General features: G+C 40.4%; 1 protein-coding gene across 4 annotated transcripts in view; it reads left to right on the forward strand.

Moving 5' to 3' along the window:
* cica (capicua transcriptional repressor a) overlaps positions 1-17,919 on the forward strand; it is a 58,246-nt gene that overhangs the window by 15,897 nt on the left and 24,430 nt on the right. For all 4 annotated transcript variants that reach the window (XM_035909276.2, XM_035909275.2, XM_006794440.3 and 1 more), the window contains exons 3-5: positions 507-783; positions 11,666-11,797; positions 14,224-14,377. In XM_035909276.2, the coding sequence (XP_035765169.2) occupies positions 507-783; positions 11,666-11,797; positions 14,224-14,377 (563 nt within the window). The remainder of the gene's footprint in view (positions 1-506; positions 784-11,665; positions 11,798-14,223; positions 14,378-17,919) is intronic.

The following is a 17,919-nucleotide window of genomic DNA, read 5'->3' on the forward strand; positions in this document are numbered from 1 at the left end:
TGATCTAGATGGACAAGTGAAACTATAGGCCAAAGACAAAATAAGTAATTTCGAGGTGAACTGTCTCTTTAAAACAGCAACAATTTATGCAGGTCCATGTTTTTTTAAAAGATATGACTGGTAGACTGGTTTGCGTGCATTCCCAGACTGACTTCATGAAGTTGATGTCAAGTCTCTGTTGGGGCCTGCTTGTTCCAAAGTTTGTTCTAACTAAAGAATAAATTTGGGACCAATCAGGTGCCTCTGATGATATTCGTGATGAATCTCACCCTCTAAAATAGCCTACAGTTGTGCATGGGACTGCACATCATTATCACCTAAACCTTGTACATTTTGTATTTTGAGCTGTGACACCCAGAGTTGGGGTAAGGAATCCATTAAAATGAGATTAAACAGTTTTGAAACCATTTCACACCTGGAAATGGCGTTACCAGCTGCAGGATGTTTTGAATAATCCGAGTTTCCTTAAAATACTATAAATATTTTTTTTGATGTCTCTTCCCCAGTCCTTGACTCCAGCCACAGGGGGCCACGCTTCCCTCTCCAGCCCCTCCACTCCTGGGTCCATGTCTTCTTCATCAAGCTCTGTGTTCTCCTCGTCTGGTTCCGGAGGCAGGGAGAGGGAGAGGAAACCCGAAGGGCATCAGGACGCCAGTGGAGGGGCGCTGCCACAGCCGGTAGCCTGTCATCCCACACCAACAGCCCTGCTGCCCCTCATACTACCAGCAGAGTCGCCTCACCCTGCTCCACGCAAGCAAATCATCATGGGACGCCCAGGGACCGGTAAGAAACGAGGGGGAGGGGAAATGGGACATCATTTCTTTGTGGCCTGAACCTCTGTTCTGTCAGATTTAGAGTCAGCTGAGCCACACAGCCTAAAGTGTGAAGAGATGTGCAGCTTGTATCTTATGCACTCTGGCCCAGTACCTCTCACTTTCAGTATCTCTCTAGGGTTACAGCTGTGTCATCAATGCTTTGGCTATGACTCACGTACACTTTACTATTGTTCCCTTGCTTTCAGATGGCTTTTTGTTTGTTTGTTTTTTTCTCTTTGTTTCTGTTTTCAGAAAGTTTATAAGAATTTTTCCACTGCTTTGGGCTTCGCAGAGGACTGGTATTTTCTTAGAAATGCTAGAATTTCACTTTTAAGATATTACACAGGCTACAACACGGAAAAGCAATTCCATTAATGTGAAATATACTCTTAGCAAAGAAGTAGAAGAGTCACAGATGAATAAAATACAGATGAAGTGGTTGTTTGTGTTTATTCAGAGGCATTTTCGACTCAAACTTTAGTTCATTTTAGGTCACACATGCAGTTTTTGTTGTAGACTAAGGATACCGTAGAGTACAGGGCTTGAAATTTGAATTTTAAAAAAGAATCCCTCCTTTAATTACTTCCCACAGGGGGAATTTATACACTTTGGGGACAGGATACTACATTGTTCTGTTCTTACCTCAGTCTGTGTTGTCGTTCTTCACAGACTAAATCATTGCCATTCATCATTTCTGCTGCTCGTGTGTTTTATGGCTTTCTTTTCTCTTGCCTCCATGGCTGTGCTGGTAGTTTTCTTACTTAGCTGGCTCTTAATGGCCATGCATTCATTACTGGTTCTGCTCAACATTATTATATCTCTGCAACTGTGTGTTAGAATGTCCCACTTTATATGTGCAGGAATTGATTAAATCATATGCAACACCCACAATCCCACCCTGACATTCCAGCGGGGATATATTTATTTTCCTTTTGGTTATCAATGTTGTCTTAAATTGTACCATCAGGAGAGCCTTTAAAATACCAGCTGTGCTGAAGTTGTGTGAAGATGCCCTTTTGCATGAGGGAGAAAGGAAAGAGAGATTGAGTGCTTGTCCATAATTGGTAAACATAATGAGGTCTGTAAGCTGATACTTATAAGAAAGAAGAATAGCTTAGAAAACTGCTTTCTAATGAGGCTTCTATATCAAGCAGGGTTCAGAAGTAGTGAACTCCATGGTTCTCTAAAGGTTGTAGGCCTGTTATAAATCACTCTTACTAAAGTCTAATAAGACGTGGATAACTCCGGTTCTCAATTGAGACAGATTGTGCCACTAATTATATTCCATTTAAGAGTGTTTGCAGTCAACAGTACCTCACAGATTATCCATTATAGGGCAGATTTACTAATGACAGAGAAAGTGCAAAACCCCCAATGGCTGTTGGGATTTACAAAAGAGGTGCAGTGAAAAGTTAGCAATATTTGGAGGGGTAATTTTATACTCAATGAGGTGTTCAGTGCTCGAAATGGTTGCAGTAGTTGCCACTATGAGTGTTTTTGCAATTTCAGGAGAATCAGGGATATTTTCCATCGTTGTCCTTCCTCACATGGAGTGAGTAGTCTGTTTCAAACACATTTGCATTACTGGAACTACGCCTTGTGGTTTAGGTGAAGGAGCTGCCTGCAGAGAGCATGCAGGAGGGAGTGCACATGACACCCACTCTTTAGTAATGAATGCACTGGACAATTATCTGCTCTATTCTCACATCAGCGCAATCTGACGTCGCACAGATGTTGTATTGGGGAGCTGGCAGGTTGAAGACTGGCAAATGCCCGATCTGCATGTGTCAGACTTTTGCATTCTCACGTGGATTTCTGTTGGGTGATGTGAAGAATTCAGGGCTGCACTGCATGTGTGAAAACAGCTAATTTATTTGGAATAAGTGCGTAATCGCTGATCAAGTCTGAGTGTGTGCCATGGCTATCCACTGGCAGTAAATTTAGTCTTTAAAGTAAGGACGCAGTTGAAAGTACCAAGTAGAAAGCTTCACTTGAGTTGTTAGCAGATTACTCGAACCTTCATCAAGCGTGCTCTTGGTGGATTATGCTGGTGATTACTGAAATGAATCAGCTCTTCCTGTGTTCATAAATCGCACGCCTCAACTTTCCCCTTCCTCTGGACCTTATTTGTGATTTTAGCTGCACACTAATGTGCACTCTGTAAGCTGGATTTATAGTACTATGTTAAATCTGTGGTTTAAAATCTATGCTACAGCCTACAGTGTAGCTTGATCTCCACAGAAATGTAACTACAGGTTACAGCGACATGGATCTCACAAACTGAACTGTGACAGGTCTGTTCAGTAATAATATGCAGCGCAAATGCATTTTATTTTCTTAGGGTTTTAGTTTTAGCTATCTTGCTCAGTAGGCTGTAGATGTTAGTTTTTTTTGCCAGTGTAGACATATACACAGAATATGTGTAGACTCCGTTTGTTGTGAATCCTTTTCTCCTCCCTGTGATTCAGTAATAGTAACTGTTGTTAAAGATTTATTAGCTCCAAGCCCATCATGAACGGCTCGGTTTCACTCCTGATGGCAGAGCAATGCAGACACAGCAGGGTGCACCAAATATAAATGCAAACAGTACTGCACTACTACTACAAATTAGTATTGCAATATTCTAACTGTTGTTATCCATGTGCACTAAAGATGAGGACAAAACAATTCTGAAGCTAAGACCAAAACCTCAGTAAAATATTTTGCATTATCCATTCTTCCCTGACCCAAAGCAGACCTGCTCGCCTGACGAAAGCTGCAATGTTCATGCAGTGAGGGAAATATAAACACATCAGAATGACTGAGTTTATTCTTTGTTTAAGAGCTAATTATGATCAAGTGATGTGGACTGTGGTAAAAAATTATTCTCTATTTTTGGTTGTTGCTTGTGTAATAACCAGAGTTGCTTACAGTTTTGTATATTTTTATTAGTTACATTGTTTAAAAATGTTTTGTTTCAATTTAGTTTTATTTAGTTTTTGCTAGTTTCAGTTTTGGTGATTATTATAATTCGGGGCAGATTTAAAGAGTCCAGAATAGCTGGGTGATAGGTTACAGTCATGCAGTGATCCCGGTCTGAGATGACTCTAGTTGTGTTGGCAAATGTAACTGTGCTGACAAAGACTAAAACTGGGGAAAATTTCTCCAGATCTTTATTTTAATTTCAGTAGTTTTTTTTTTTAAATTTCTTTTCTTTAAAAAAAAATCTAATTCTTATCTTTATTTCAGTTAAGTAAAAGGTTATTTTCACAGCTACTTTTAGATTACTGTGTTTAGTTCACTATTATAATCTTGGTTTGAACTAAGTTGTAGTTTTTGCAACACAACTACTAGGCAGCTAGGAAGAAATCAGAGCACCAGCACTGATCCAACAGAAATTGTTTATAACACATGTGACAGAAAGTAAAATTAATATTATTTTCTGCTTTAATTTCACTCGACTGTAACTCTTCTGCCAGAAGCTGAGACCAGTTTAAATGAATCTTCTCACCCAGTCAGGTGGTGGGATGTAAGAAAATTGGCTAGCGAGAAATGGAGGTGCTTGGGTTCATCATCTACTTTGTGCTTGTTTCCATGCCAACTTTGTGATATTACAGCCTGGGCAAGCTCAGAAATGTTACTTTGAATATATGAATGACAAAGATTGTTTCCATTTAAAATGCCTGATTTCTCATTTTGTGTCATTTTGATGCAGCACTTTGTAAATCTGAAAACTGAAAGTGGAGGATATTGGCAATTTATAGGTTGGTTGGTTTCACGGTTGATAGTGAGATGATGTAGAAGCAGAATATTTTGCACAGGCAGTCACGTAGACGAGGATAAACATAGACATAGCTGCAGATTAGTTTAAGACAGGGGTTCTTTAAGTTTTAACGACTGAATGAAGGGAGCCATGATACGAATGAAGGCTACAGAGGATAAATGCACACATCAGACAAAATAACGCTAAAAGCTGACATTTATTTATTAAACATGAAGATAACAGAAAGCTTCATGAGAACCTGCTGACAGAGAGAGTAAGAGATTGCCTGTATACCACATGAACACGTTATTTTTATCATTAGTTTTACTGGGATTAGTATTAGTATGCTTAAATGATTGGAGAAGTTCAGCACATCAACATAGCGTCTCTTACCTGTGGCCATTTCCTCCTGGCCAGAGTTTTCTTGATGCCCGTCTCCATCTCCGTCTCTGACATGTCAAGGGTGGATTGCATGCGATCTTAGCTTGGACTCGTTGATGGTGGAGAAGGTTTTGTTTTATTTATATGTCAAACAGAGAGGCCACTGTCTTTGTATGCTTGCTTAAGTGCAGAGTGTCGACACTCGGAGTCCGTCGGTGCTACGTAGAGCTTTGTTCAAGAGGCAGTGTCAAAAATATGTGCATTAGCTGGTAATGTTGGATGCTTTCATTCATGTCTTTGTTCCTAAGTAAACAGCAGTTCTAATATATGTGTAAAGAACGTCTTTGTCATAAAGTAAAAGTGTATTAACAGCAAAAATTGCGCAGTAGAGTCACTGTCTGTAGTTCTTTCTCTTCATCGTGAACTTTGCTTACATTTCCTTTCCTCTTTAAACAATTAATTAGCATTTGATCCACGTGTGATGTCATCCCCATCAGGCTATGTGTTTTTGGCTTTTTGGTATCTGTAGCCTTTGCATTGATTGTACTGGTTGTATCGTGTGTGCAAACAAAATGAAACCTTGAATCCTGCACAAGCCTGAAGGAGTCATTGAAACTCACTGAGGTCGATGAGTAATGGCCTTTACGGCCTGTCATGACTTCACTTCTTGGTCAGTCGCTCTAGTGTTAAGGTTGCTGGTTTATGTTTCTAAATGCATTTGTTGCTTTTAGATTGTTTGTAATGCAGTACAGATCTTGGGTTTTGTTGGTATTTGTATTTTTCGGTGCTGTTTTTCAAAGGGGAGATGAAATCGCTTTCAATATTTGGTGCACCCACAGGTCAGTAAAATATTACTGAGGGCCACCAAAAAAAAATTTGTTCTTCTAGTGGGCACTTGAAAGTGGCTACAGAAGCAAGTTAGTGCCCACAGATAAAATGTTAAAATGTTGAACTCTACATCAGAAATAAACATGTTTACACCCTGGCACCGCAAACTATTTTGGTCTTTATTGATAGTTGGGGGTGATTGTTTTTTTTAACTCATTCTCTTGGATGCTGTGAGGCTGAAAGTTAGGTTCAATTTCAATTCAGTTCAATTTTATTTAGACAGCGCCAAATCACAACAACAGTCACCTCAAGATGCTTAGTATTATAAGATAGACCCTACAATAATATATGCCGAGAAAAACCCAGCAATCATATGACTCCCTATGAGCAAGCACTTTGGCAACAGTGGGAAGGAAAAACTCCCTTTTAACAGGAAGAAACCTCCAGCTGACCCAGGCCCAGGGAGGGGCGGGGCCATCTGCTATGACAGGACAAAAGAAATGCTGTGGAAGCGAGCCAGATATTAATAACAAGTGATTCAGTGCAGAGAGGTCTGTTAACACATCGTGAGTAAGAAAGGTGACTGAAGAAGAAATACTTAGTGCATCATGGGAATCCCCCAGCAGCCTACATCTAATGCAGCATAACTAAGGGAGGATTCAGGGTCACCTGATCCAACCCTAACTATGTGTATGCTTAGAGGCTTGGCTGCTTACATTGACAGCTCTCCTCATTAACTGGACGCACTGAAAACTGGTCCGATCCGCTGTGATTGGGGCATTGGTGCCTTTTATAGCATTTTTAATGCAGTTGTGTGACAAATAATATGGTTTTGCTGTGTAGTTATTTGTCTAGTTTGTGCTCCAGTTTGGATGAGTGAAATTGTGCAGCTTAATTAGTATATTACTATTACCAGGTAACAGTTTATGAATGCAGCTCAACAGAGTTTCCCCTCATCCAAATATGGTAACTTCCTGAACCATTTGCCATTTTCCCAGATGCAAAAATGCAGGATTCAAAAGGTGGAGTCAAGAAAATGATGGATGGATACAACTGTGTCTTTGTCCATGTTTTATGTTCAGTCTACACTTTAAAGCCACGAACACAAGTGGCAAAACTATCAGCTTTGCTTCTCGAGGATCTTTGAGTTCCTTAAGTTATAATTTCATATCCCCCTTTGTGATTAAATGATAATATCTTGTCTTGACTCAAATGTTAAAAATGACTTTAAAGTGAAACAGTTTCTTCTGAGGTATGAATATCGAAAGCTTTGATACATCAGTCGCTCTGGCAACCACTCAGACCCGCTGCTCGCTGTGTGTAATCTGTGACTCAGTGTGTGTAGTGTCACAGTTATCGAGTGTGCAGCGGGTGTCACCCTTTTTATATGTGTACGCGTGTGTGTGAGCACGCGCGTGTGTAAGGGAGTGATAAGGGGTGTTTCACTTTAAACTTAAAAAGGGCGAGAATATCGACATGTCTAGACATGCAAGACTGAGAGCGGGAGTGCAGAGAGCAACAAGGACATTCACACCTCCTACACACAACACGCACACAGACACACACAAACAAACAAACAAGCAAGCACGCACACTTGTTCCAGACAATCAACAACCTCAGACAGGGCATTAAGGGCAGGTCCAGCGTGATATGAATGTGTTTCATTGCTCTCAGCAGAAAAAGGAGCAATCGTATTGCTGGCGTGTTGTCATGGATACACTGTTTCCACCGGTAGAATTAGTGCAGTAAAGCGTTCAGGCCTGAGCTGATTACTAGTGTGCACTCTTCTCTCCCCCCTCTCTCCTTCTCTCTCCCTATCACATCCCTCGCACTGCTGCTAACAGCCACCTGCCTCTGTAGCATAACGTTTCCTCCGCCATACATTTTTTAAAACACCTAGAGCCATCGCGGGCCCAGAAACAAACACAGAAGAAGGCAGAGCAGGCCCCACGGCTGAGATCTCTCCTAAATATAGCCCAGCTCAAGTGCAGCTGCATTAGCATCACAAGTTTCATTACTGCTCCCTTTGAGTGCATCTGCAGTCTTCAGTGACGGAGAAGAAGGAGGAATAAGAGCTCAGAAGTAGCTCAGGAGCTGTTTTATTGCTATACTTTCCGCCCACGGGAGTGATTATTAGGAAAGGTCTAGTGGTAGTAACGTGCAGTCATGGGTCAGATGCATAGTTTTCCCCACTTTAAATCGTGTGCAAGTCTTTATCAGTTCAGCCTTTTGCTTGTCACTAAACCAAATAAACCAATAAAAACATCTGATGTAGATATCCGAGCAGTGCTTCTCTGTGATAGTTTCGCAACTCACTACTGTCATTAGTTGATCAGTGCTCTTCACCTCTTCCGGGTGTTAGCATTTCCTTAAAATGTTCAAAGTATCTCTAGCCAGGTTTTTCATAGCTAAAATAACCTAAACTGAAAAATAAAACTACCCACCGTTGCATTTGGCCATATTCTGGTATGTCACAACCACAGAGAGTATAAAATGTGGACATAATCACCATGACATCACCCACTGGTTTGTGAAGGCAGCTATGAAGCCTTGCGTTGAGCATTTTCACTGTCGCCATCTTAGTGTTTTGAAACTGGATGTGATGAGTGAGGGTTAGATCTCGCTAATGGCTTGTAAATCACAAGAGACAAGAAACCCCCTCCCTGCTCTCACCAATGAGCTTCAGACTTTGCTTTTTTGACAAAGCTAATGGTTAAGACCTCCAAGTATGCCTTCGCCTTAGTTATCCCGCTATAGGCTCATGCTGCTGGGGACTTCCCCTCTTTTTACTAACCATGTTTTATATACCACAGCTGCATGTCTGTCTTTGTGTCTCTCTTTTTTCTCTCCCTTCAACCCCAAACTGGCGGGGCTCAAGGTTGCCACTCCCTGAGCATGGTTATGTTGGAGTTCTCTTCCTGTTAAAACAATGTCCTTCTCCCCGCTCTTGCCAAATAGTTGCTTGTGTGTCTGTTACAATACCATGTTTGCAATGTAAAGTGCCTTGTGTGTACGATATGTTTAGATTTAGAGATTTTAGCCTTTACAACATGTACTACACAGATGAGCAGGTCGTAGTAGTAATTATTGTAATTGACCACATCTGTGGTTGGAAACAGCAAAATGTGTTGCATGTCGACAGTTTGAAATTCACGCTTCTTTCTATTGTTACAATAATTCGTGACATTATAACCGCATCCTATTGAGCGGCTCATTTAAACTAGCAGACTGTCATTAGTTACACTTTATTTGAAAGGGTCTTAATTTTCTTAATTTGGTCTTATAGCCAATTCAAGAAATGTCTTCACTGAATATTCTACAGTAACAAATGTCTGCATCAGGACTTATTTGATTATTAGGATCCCCATTAGCTGTAACACAAAGCACAGCTATTCCTTCTGGGGTGGGCGTGTATATTAACACATTTTAAAACAGTGATGTAAAACAGTGTGACTTCTCATAAGCCTTTAACTTGTGGATGAGGTGTAACCAGTTACCCAGAAGTCATGTGACGTGTCATATAGCTGTGAGAGAAGTCTGTATGAATCGGTTTATCACAAATGAAGTGCGTCGTGTGTTTCAGTCGAGCAGTTTACATAAATAGCCGTAGACCTGCCTGTAATTTGCCACACACAGAAATCAAGCGTAATTTTGTTTGGGATTGTTTGTTTATGTCTTGTGTTTATGTAATGAACGGTTGCTATGGTTGCTATCAAATGTTGTCTCTGCTCTTCCTTAAAATGTCTGCATCAGCTGATTTGTCCTCGATTAAGACCTTCAACCTCGCGGGGTTAAGAGCAGTGCAGCTGGATTTTACCTTCAACCGACTAATGAGGAAAACAACAATAACGTGTGTGAATTGTTTTGCATTTAAGGACTTTCCCGGGCATCTTAGCAAAGCGTCTTGTGGTGTGTAAAGAATTTGAAAAAGCCTCACTTCCTCAACTGAAGTTCCCTTTACAAACAGTAGTATAAACTCGGAGAAAGAAGTACGGAGTCCAGAAGTCTCAGTGCTGTGATCCTAGTCATGTGATCCGAGAATCTGCATCCAAAGGATTTCTTAAACACAGTGAAACTAACAGCAGCTACAGTACATCCAAGATGCACTTCTTTTTCTTACTTGTCTAGCTCAGCAGTATCTAGATCTTCATTTAGAAGAGCAATAGCTGGCAAATGGTTAGCTATATTTAGACCATTTTAATACTTAATTATATAATTATAAATGGAAATGGAAACTGGACATGTCAGTGCTGCAGCGAAGAGTTCGTTTCCACCAGGCTGGACTTGAATCTGGACTAATGGAGGCAGGGGAGGAGCAGGGAACTGGGAGTAACTAAAGCTGAATGCTTTATCAAATAAACTCAGTAGAGATGCCTAAAATACCATGCCTCTGTAATTAATATAACTAGAAAGGTTAGTGGTGTATAATTCGACAGTTTAACAAGTTTATGTAGCTTAGTTTCCATTAACCTTGTGAGTCTCTTCTTTTACACGCTAACATGCTGGTGTTTAACAGGTTTCGTTTCTGCTGAGTTTACCACCTTGGTTAAGGATATCAGCATGTTCACATTCACTAAGTAGCCTGAAACACAAAAAAGCAGCTGTGGTGAATGGGAATGTTTTGGGTTTTACAGGGTCGGTCATTAACAGACAACTGTGCAGGGTTTTTCTCCGTGCAGGAATCTTTTGTGTCTCACCCCCATTTCAGCCAGCTCAGAATGAGTGGTGGCAAACCAGTGTTTACCAGCATCCAGACTCATCCTCTGTGAACTATGAACATTGAGTAAAAAATTAATGTTATTCCAATGTTGTTGAGATGTTTTAGTCTTTAACAATATCCTGGTTCAACACAGTCGTTGCCATTCCAGGGGAATATTGGAAATACATAATTATTAGGGCAATTCATTGGACTAGGGCAGTTCTTTAAATTATTTTATTTGTATGTTCAAACATATTGTGAAATATTTGTATTAGGGAAAAAAAAATCTCTAGTAAAGGAAACTACTCCAGGAAAAAATATGTACCCAGTGAAGGCTTGACTATAAAATTTACAGTAAATGTATGTACGTATGAACATTATGGCATTCTGTTTCTTTTTTAAAATATTAATTGTAACTTCTTTTCAACATCTCCTTTTATTTTACTTAAGTTACTGAAGCAACCTCGCAAACAGGTGTTGTAAAATTACTGTTAAAAGAAAGACTGAGGAACGAGTTTTAGTTTTGAAATGTCATCAAACTGCCTCTCGCGCCAAGCTCCTCTTTCAACCTGATATCAGCAGTATTTACCTGGAATATATATCACATATGGTCAAACAACAACTTCTCTGTGATTTTACAGTATGATTTAGGGGAGAAATACTGTTGGGTCCTTATTTTGGACCCATGATGCATTGTGACTCTGTAAGATGGCAGCAGGAGAAGTTGCTCTAAACTCTTTGAATTTATTGCATTTTGTTTTACGGTGTCGTTTGTGTCAGCTTGAAATAGATCCCACTACAGAGAGAGTTCAGCTGAGAGTCTGAAGTTCGGCAGGGGTCTAGACAGCGAGTAGACTGGAGTCTGGAATCTGTGTGGATAAAATAACAGGTTCCCTCATCACATCGCACACCACATGACCCCTCAACTCTCATTATCCTGAGGGCTCATCTGCATGTGTGTGTGCTGGAGACAGGTGCTGACTAGGTGACTGAGTACACAACTCCATTCATGGTCTCCAGACACATTTTGTCAAAGTGTGGTTTTTAGTATCGCTTTAACAGCAGTGATGGTCACACAAGACTTCACATGCTGCCAGCGGGCAGAGTGATACTTTCTGTTTACAGGCAGTGATACTGAGGCAGATAAACATGATGACATTTCACTTTTTCTCTCTCCCTCTTTCCCTTCTCTTCCCACAGTTTGGACCAACGTGGAGCCTCGGTCGGTGCCAGTGTTCCCTTGGCATTCGCTGGTCCCTTTCCTGGAGCCCAGCCAATCGGGAGCAGCTGCCCAGCCCGTTGATGGCCAACAGCTTGTCAATCAGAGCAAAGGTACCAAATGACCATATTCCTTTTCTGTACACACGACCTCGTAAGGTTTTACCCAGGAGAGGTGTGCCGAAGATGGATTAGTGCCCTAAAAACAGTTTTATAAACAGTTTTCCCACAATAAAATATTCATAACAGGAAACGGCATGCAGGGATATGTTCTCAAATAACGCCTGCCAAAACAATCAAGTACAAATCAACAGCCAAGTCAGTGTTTCCCAAAACAGTTGCGACAGGATTGCAAATCACCACAGTTGGTGTTCACACCATTATTATTCTCGTAACATTGTTGATAACACTATTTATTGAGTCAAGTACTGAAATCTATTCAAAGACTGATTTGAGCAGGTGGGGATTTTCAGTAAGCTACGAGCTAATTTGGAAACAGAAATCTCTTTTGTACACATCTTAATGGGATTTTATTTTAGGCCTTTTAAGTCATATTTTTAAGAGCTGTATGCTGTTTAAAGAGGTTCTGCTTACCACCTCTCTATTTATATCTGCTACTGGAGTAGCTTTGCATGATTCACAGTTCAAAATAAACAAGTAGCTTTAGCTCCTCCCTCTTTAAGCCAGCTTTCATCTATTCAATTCAATTCAATTCAATTCAATTTTATTTATATAGCGCCAAATCACAACAAAAGTCGCCTCAAGGCGCTCTGATTGGCTGCTCCTTACAAATAGAGGTTTGAACAGTAGGCGGAAACCAAAAGTACTAAAAACTGTCTCACACCCAGCATTTTGAGCTGTCTGAAGCCTGAGCCTTTCAGCCACAGGGATTTGACATGTTAACCTCATTATTTGAGACTTCATCCATGTTTAATATGATCTCTACCACTTTAACAGTACATACCACATATGAGAGAAAATAAGGAAAACTAGAGTGGGTCCACTTTAAGACCTGCTTAGAAGGTCACAACTTAAAATTGCTTGTTTTATCTGCTCAGAAAATCAGAGTAGCTGGTGATAATTTCCCAATGAGCTGCTCATTTAGCAGCATTTGCTGCACATACCAGCATTTTCAGCCAAAGTTAGTGTTTTTATACCACCTAGACATCACTCATTAGTTTTTGGATTACCAGTTTGAAGGTTAGAGTTTGGCGTTTGGCCCAGTGCCATCTCGGCTCTGTGAAACCGAATATGACTATATTTAGATGAGAGAATAGAGCTGATCAGCTAATGCCTTGCTAATTTGGTTAGCAAAGTGTATCTGTTATATACACAGACTGTATAAGTGAAGACAGTGCAGTTTTGGTCACTAGTTTCTACTTCTACTGAAATGCAGCACAACGTTTATTGTGCAAATTAGAGTTTGAAAGCAGTATGAAGCATGGTGTGCTTTAGGGTGGGCCTACTGAGAGTTGCTGTGTAAGCATGCAACGTCTCTTAGTTTCTCTGTGAAATACACCACTCACTTATCATGTCTGGTTTCAAAACATCAAGATGACGATGCAGAAATAGTGAGCTTGAGGCTTCACAGTGGCACTGAACTGCCCATTTGGTGACAGTCAGTGGTTATTTACAGTAAGTGGCTTTATTATTTTAGAAGCAGGGTTAAAAACAAAATTTTCCTTACTGGAGAAAGTGAACAGCCAACTCTTTCAAGCTTGTTGATGAGACTGAGAAATACTTTTGATAGAAAATTAGAGAAATAACATCGAGAAAACAAAAGTAATATTAAGAGAGTGAGCAGAGAAAGAAAACCCCACTCTGTTTCGCATCTGTGAAAGTGGAATAGATAACTTCGTTGGACCCAGATCACCATGATCAGACTGCACCAAGTTACAAAATTAACATCATGCTGTATTAAATAAAAAATAAAATTAGCTTCAGAGACTATAAACTCATGAGGACATTATTTCCTGAGGCCTTAAATCAAGTCATTTTCTCATAAACTTCTGCATCATAAGACTTCTGTTTTTGCCACTACTGGATCCACTTTTTAGACCCAAAAGCTATGTCTTACCTTAAGACCCATTTTATTTTGTTAGATTTGTTCACCGCACACCCTGACTGACTAAATGCTGCAGAGAGTGTTAGCTCAATAAGTAATGGTGAATTCAGAAGTTGAAGCCAGTCTCTGTAAACCCGTCAAATCTTGAAAACAGAATAAATACAAGGAATACTCGACTAAATCTTTCAGTCTGTGGATTTAATGGCTGCATACTTATTTGATGTACAGATTTAGATTTTAACTTTTCAGAGAACAGTTTCTTTATGTTTGCCTCCATCTTACACAAGTATTTTTGTTACTACAGCAATAGATTATAACATAGATTGAGTCAGAGCTTGTCACACCTCCCACAGACAGTTGGCCAGAATACCTGCCATCAGCAAGCTGCATGCAGAGTAGCCCCGTGTTTACACATACGCCACTGTTACTTTCATAAACTGGCACATAAATCGCTTTTTTTGGGTAATATTTTCAGAGCCTCGCTGTGCTGTAGCTCTGGTGAGTGACGGGCGGTCAGGTCCTCCAGACCTGGAGAGAGGATCACCATCATGTCCACCCCCAACGAATGACAATCCTCCTACAGACAGGGGTGGGGTGGACAGCGAGATGGAGAGTGACACAGATGACCCGTAAGTACAAAATGTTTGTTTGTTTTTTCATTTTATGCAGGGTTTCTTTCTGGCGTGTGATGTTTCGACGTGTTCAGGGTCTTTTTATAAGTTTTATTTGCTTGGATATTGAGGATTAAAGCCATAAAACGCACTACAGTCAGCTGACTTCAGTTCCTGTGGGCATCAAAGGACAAGCGCATGATTTGAAAGTGCACTAAGACCAGGAAGTACCCACTGCTGTTAAAGTGACCTGGAATTTCTTAATTGTTTTTTCTTTCTTATTGTTTTAAAGAGTTTTTATTCATGTGAAGCACTTTGAACCTTTATATATGATTCAAGACTATAGAAGTGGTTGTGAGTGTACATGAGTCCAGGAGTGCCATGGGATTTTAAGTCAACCAAGCTTTATTATTTTAACTGCACAAATGGAATTTACATACATTCAGTGCCCTGAATGACAAATCAAAGGTCCTGATTGGTAGAGAGGAGGACAACATTTGTGAGGGGGAAGATTTCTTGTGTGGAGAAAACAAATAAAACCCCCTAAAGATGAAACAAAAGCTATCAGGAGAAATTACTCCAAAAGTTTCTGGACTGGACTGGGGGTGTCAACGGCTTTCAGCATGAGTGCGCCATTTGTTTTTGTGGAGGTAACGACTAATGCCATTGTGCCAAATGAGTTAGAAAACCAAGGGTCCCCTTTCAGAGAAAGTTTGGCTACTGTAAAAGAGCACAGGATGTTAACTAGAGACGGCAAGAACGTGTGCTGGATTGTGTGGAACTGTCAGATGATGAGGAGTGAGGTTTTAGTTTTAGTGGGGCTTACTGCAAAAGCGTCTTCATCTGACAATAAAATCAAAATTGTCATTCATGTCATTCTGGATAGCATAAAGGGCTTTTTCTCTGCAGATGAATGCTTGATTTCTCTTTGAAGAAAAGCTAGAAAACCACTGAGCTATACAAATAAAAATGGCCTGACTCTTTGCAAACAACTGCAAAGAAGGCATGCGAACAAAACACTAATAATGATGTGCATGCTGACCTCAAACAAGCAGCCAAAGCCTGATTTTTAACGCGTAACAAAAGTAGAGCTGAGGCTTGTAGCCTCCATTACAGCACAATCTGCATGGCCTCAACATTTTCCTGTGAAGTGCACTTTGTTCTGTTTGCCCTGTGTTGATACTTAAACACTAAAAAAAGCTCTTGTGTGTAACCTCATTAGGATAGAGACTTGAGCCTGTGTGTGGGACTGTAGCCTAGGGTTCATGTGGTTCACTGGTAATGATGCGATAAGTCGTCTCAGGCCGTGCACACAACATAAGGAACCAAAAGGATAACGTTGTGTCTTTAAAGTCTAAGCTCTTATCAACGATGACCCCAGCCCATATTCTGTGCTATCAGAGTGTGTAAATATTGCTTTTGTTAAGCCGTTCTTCCAAGTGTTGACAATGAGGAGGGGAAAAAAAGTAATTCTAACTGATACGCATAAAAAACAAGTTGTTTTTTGCTTTTCTCCAAAACATAGAGTTCGAGTTTAAAAGAAATAGCAGATTATATGTAAGATATTGCTTTTTTGTGTACCGAGGCCAACATTTATGATTGCTGTTGGAGAAGAAGTGGAATAATCACAAAAAACAATCGATTGAATTTAAATTCAAGTGTAGAGGGTAGCGTGGTCCCCTGACCAATCAGAAGCCAGCCGACTGCCGAAGCGGTTTAGGTCTTATTTACATGCAAGTGCAGTCTTTCTATCTGTCTGCTACTCACATATGAACTCAGTCACTTCTTAGAGCGAGATAGCAAACAGTCTGGAAATCTGTTTATCAGTAGCTGCTTGCTGGTCCCCTCACTTGCTGCTGAGGATATTTTATTCTAAAGTTTTTGTGTGTTTTTTTTCAGAGTCTCGCTGAAACAACAGAGTGTTGTTAACCAGGGACCTTCTGTCCCTTCGTGCTCCATTTAAATGGTGTCAACTCATTTTGAGCAAACACTTCATACATAGTGTTTGTTTCCTTTCTGCGACTCTCGGTATGACTCATGAAAGCGGGTAGTAACTGTGGATTATATTAGATGCAGTTTGTCGGTATAGTTTGAATCTCCAGCTTTAAAACTCTCAAGGACTCTACACTTGGAACAGGTGTATTGAAATCCACCTTTGCCAGCAGAATTCAAAAGAAACAAACAACTTTTCTATCAGCTGCATCGGTGTGTGTGTGTTTAAGTGTGTGTGTGTGTGTGTTTGTCTGGCAGGAGTTGTATAGTCTGTGCTTGTTCATTCCTCTCAGTCTCAGGCTGTGTCTTTGCATCTGGCGGGGTTATTGCTCTTTCAGAGTGACTCAGACGAGCTGCGCGGCTGTCTGGCTGGTAGTGTGGTTATGAATGTTTCAGGGTCACTAGGCTCACAAAGGCTGCTGTCGCCAAAAGAAATAGATCAGCAATATCTTAACGTTACACTGCTTACACCTGTTATCTGCCTACATCTCAATGGAGAGGACAGCGGCATTAATAAAAACAAAAAGTCTGCACATTTAAAAAGAGCCGGTATATTAGCTCCGCTACCCTGTTTTTATGTTATTCGTTATCAGCCTCTTGTTGTCGGTCCATTCCCAGTCTCTTGCTTTCTTTTTCTGCTTTTGTTCACTGCCACACAAAAGTGAAACATCCCCCTACACAAGCACATTCACACATACGCCTATAAACAGTACTGACTTTACCCAAAGTCCTTCTAGAAGAAAGTGTCTCCACTTGGCAGTTGTTCCTGTTAGCAAACACTAAGGCCCTGTCTGAGCGAGTGGGGAGAGAACCATAACTTTTGCTGCATGTAAAGAATCGGTAATTAAATCTGATAAAAACTGGCGTGAAATCTGCCAAACTCCCCGACGGAAGCTTGTGTGCCATGTTAAACGTGTGGTTTAAACATGACCATGCCATGAGAAAAACACTATTTAAATTATTTAACCCTCAAGTCGCCGAGCTATTTTAGTTTTAGTAACTGTGACCTCCTTACCTTACCGTTAGTTGCAGGCTTATATTTACGATTTTTGTTTGTACGTGTGCAGAAACATCTTCTGCAACAGCAAATGTTGCTACGCTAAATCTGTTAGCGTAGGTTTGCTTGAACACACAGACGTGGGAAATTCCAATCAAATCAGTAGCTGTGATGTCAAAAAGCACATATATATTACCGTTGTCCTTCCCACACCAATGGACCAATTCTCATTAAAAACAATGAACAGTTGGAGTAGAGGTGAAAATATTTCCTCACATAAATTTATGTCGGGAAACTTTTTTACAGTCAAAACTACCACATCAGCATATTTACATATGTGTCTGTCTTATGCTATGCCCTCTCTATCTTTGGTAATTGCACGCCGGTGGAAACCCCAAACAAAACACGCATGAAGAGGCTCTAATGCCTGTGTCTCAATCTCGCAGCCTATGTCACCTCTACTTGCGGCCTGCATAATGACGTGACGAAATATTTTTAAAAGTTATTGTTCAAAAAATTATTTAATATGAAGGCAATAGGCACAGTGTTACAGACATAGCCTCATGGGCTA

This window comes from Neolamprologus brichardi, chromosome 22 (assembly GCF_056152115.1).
Source record: "Neolamprologus brichardi isolate AB-2024 chromosome 22, ASM5615211v1, whole genome shotgun sequence".
In the NCBI taxonomy this organism is placed as follows: Eukaryota; Metazoa; Chordata; class Actinopteri; order Cichliformes; family Cichlidae; genus Neolamprologus; species Neolamprologus brichardi.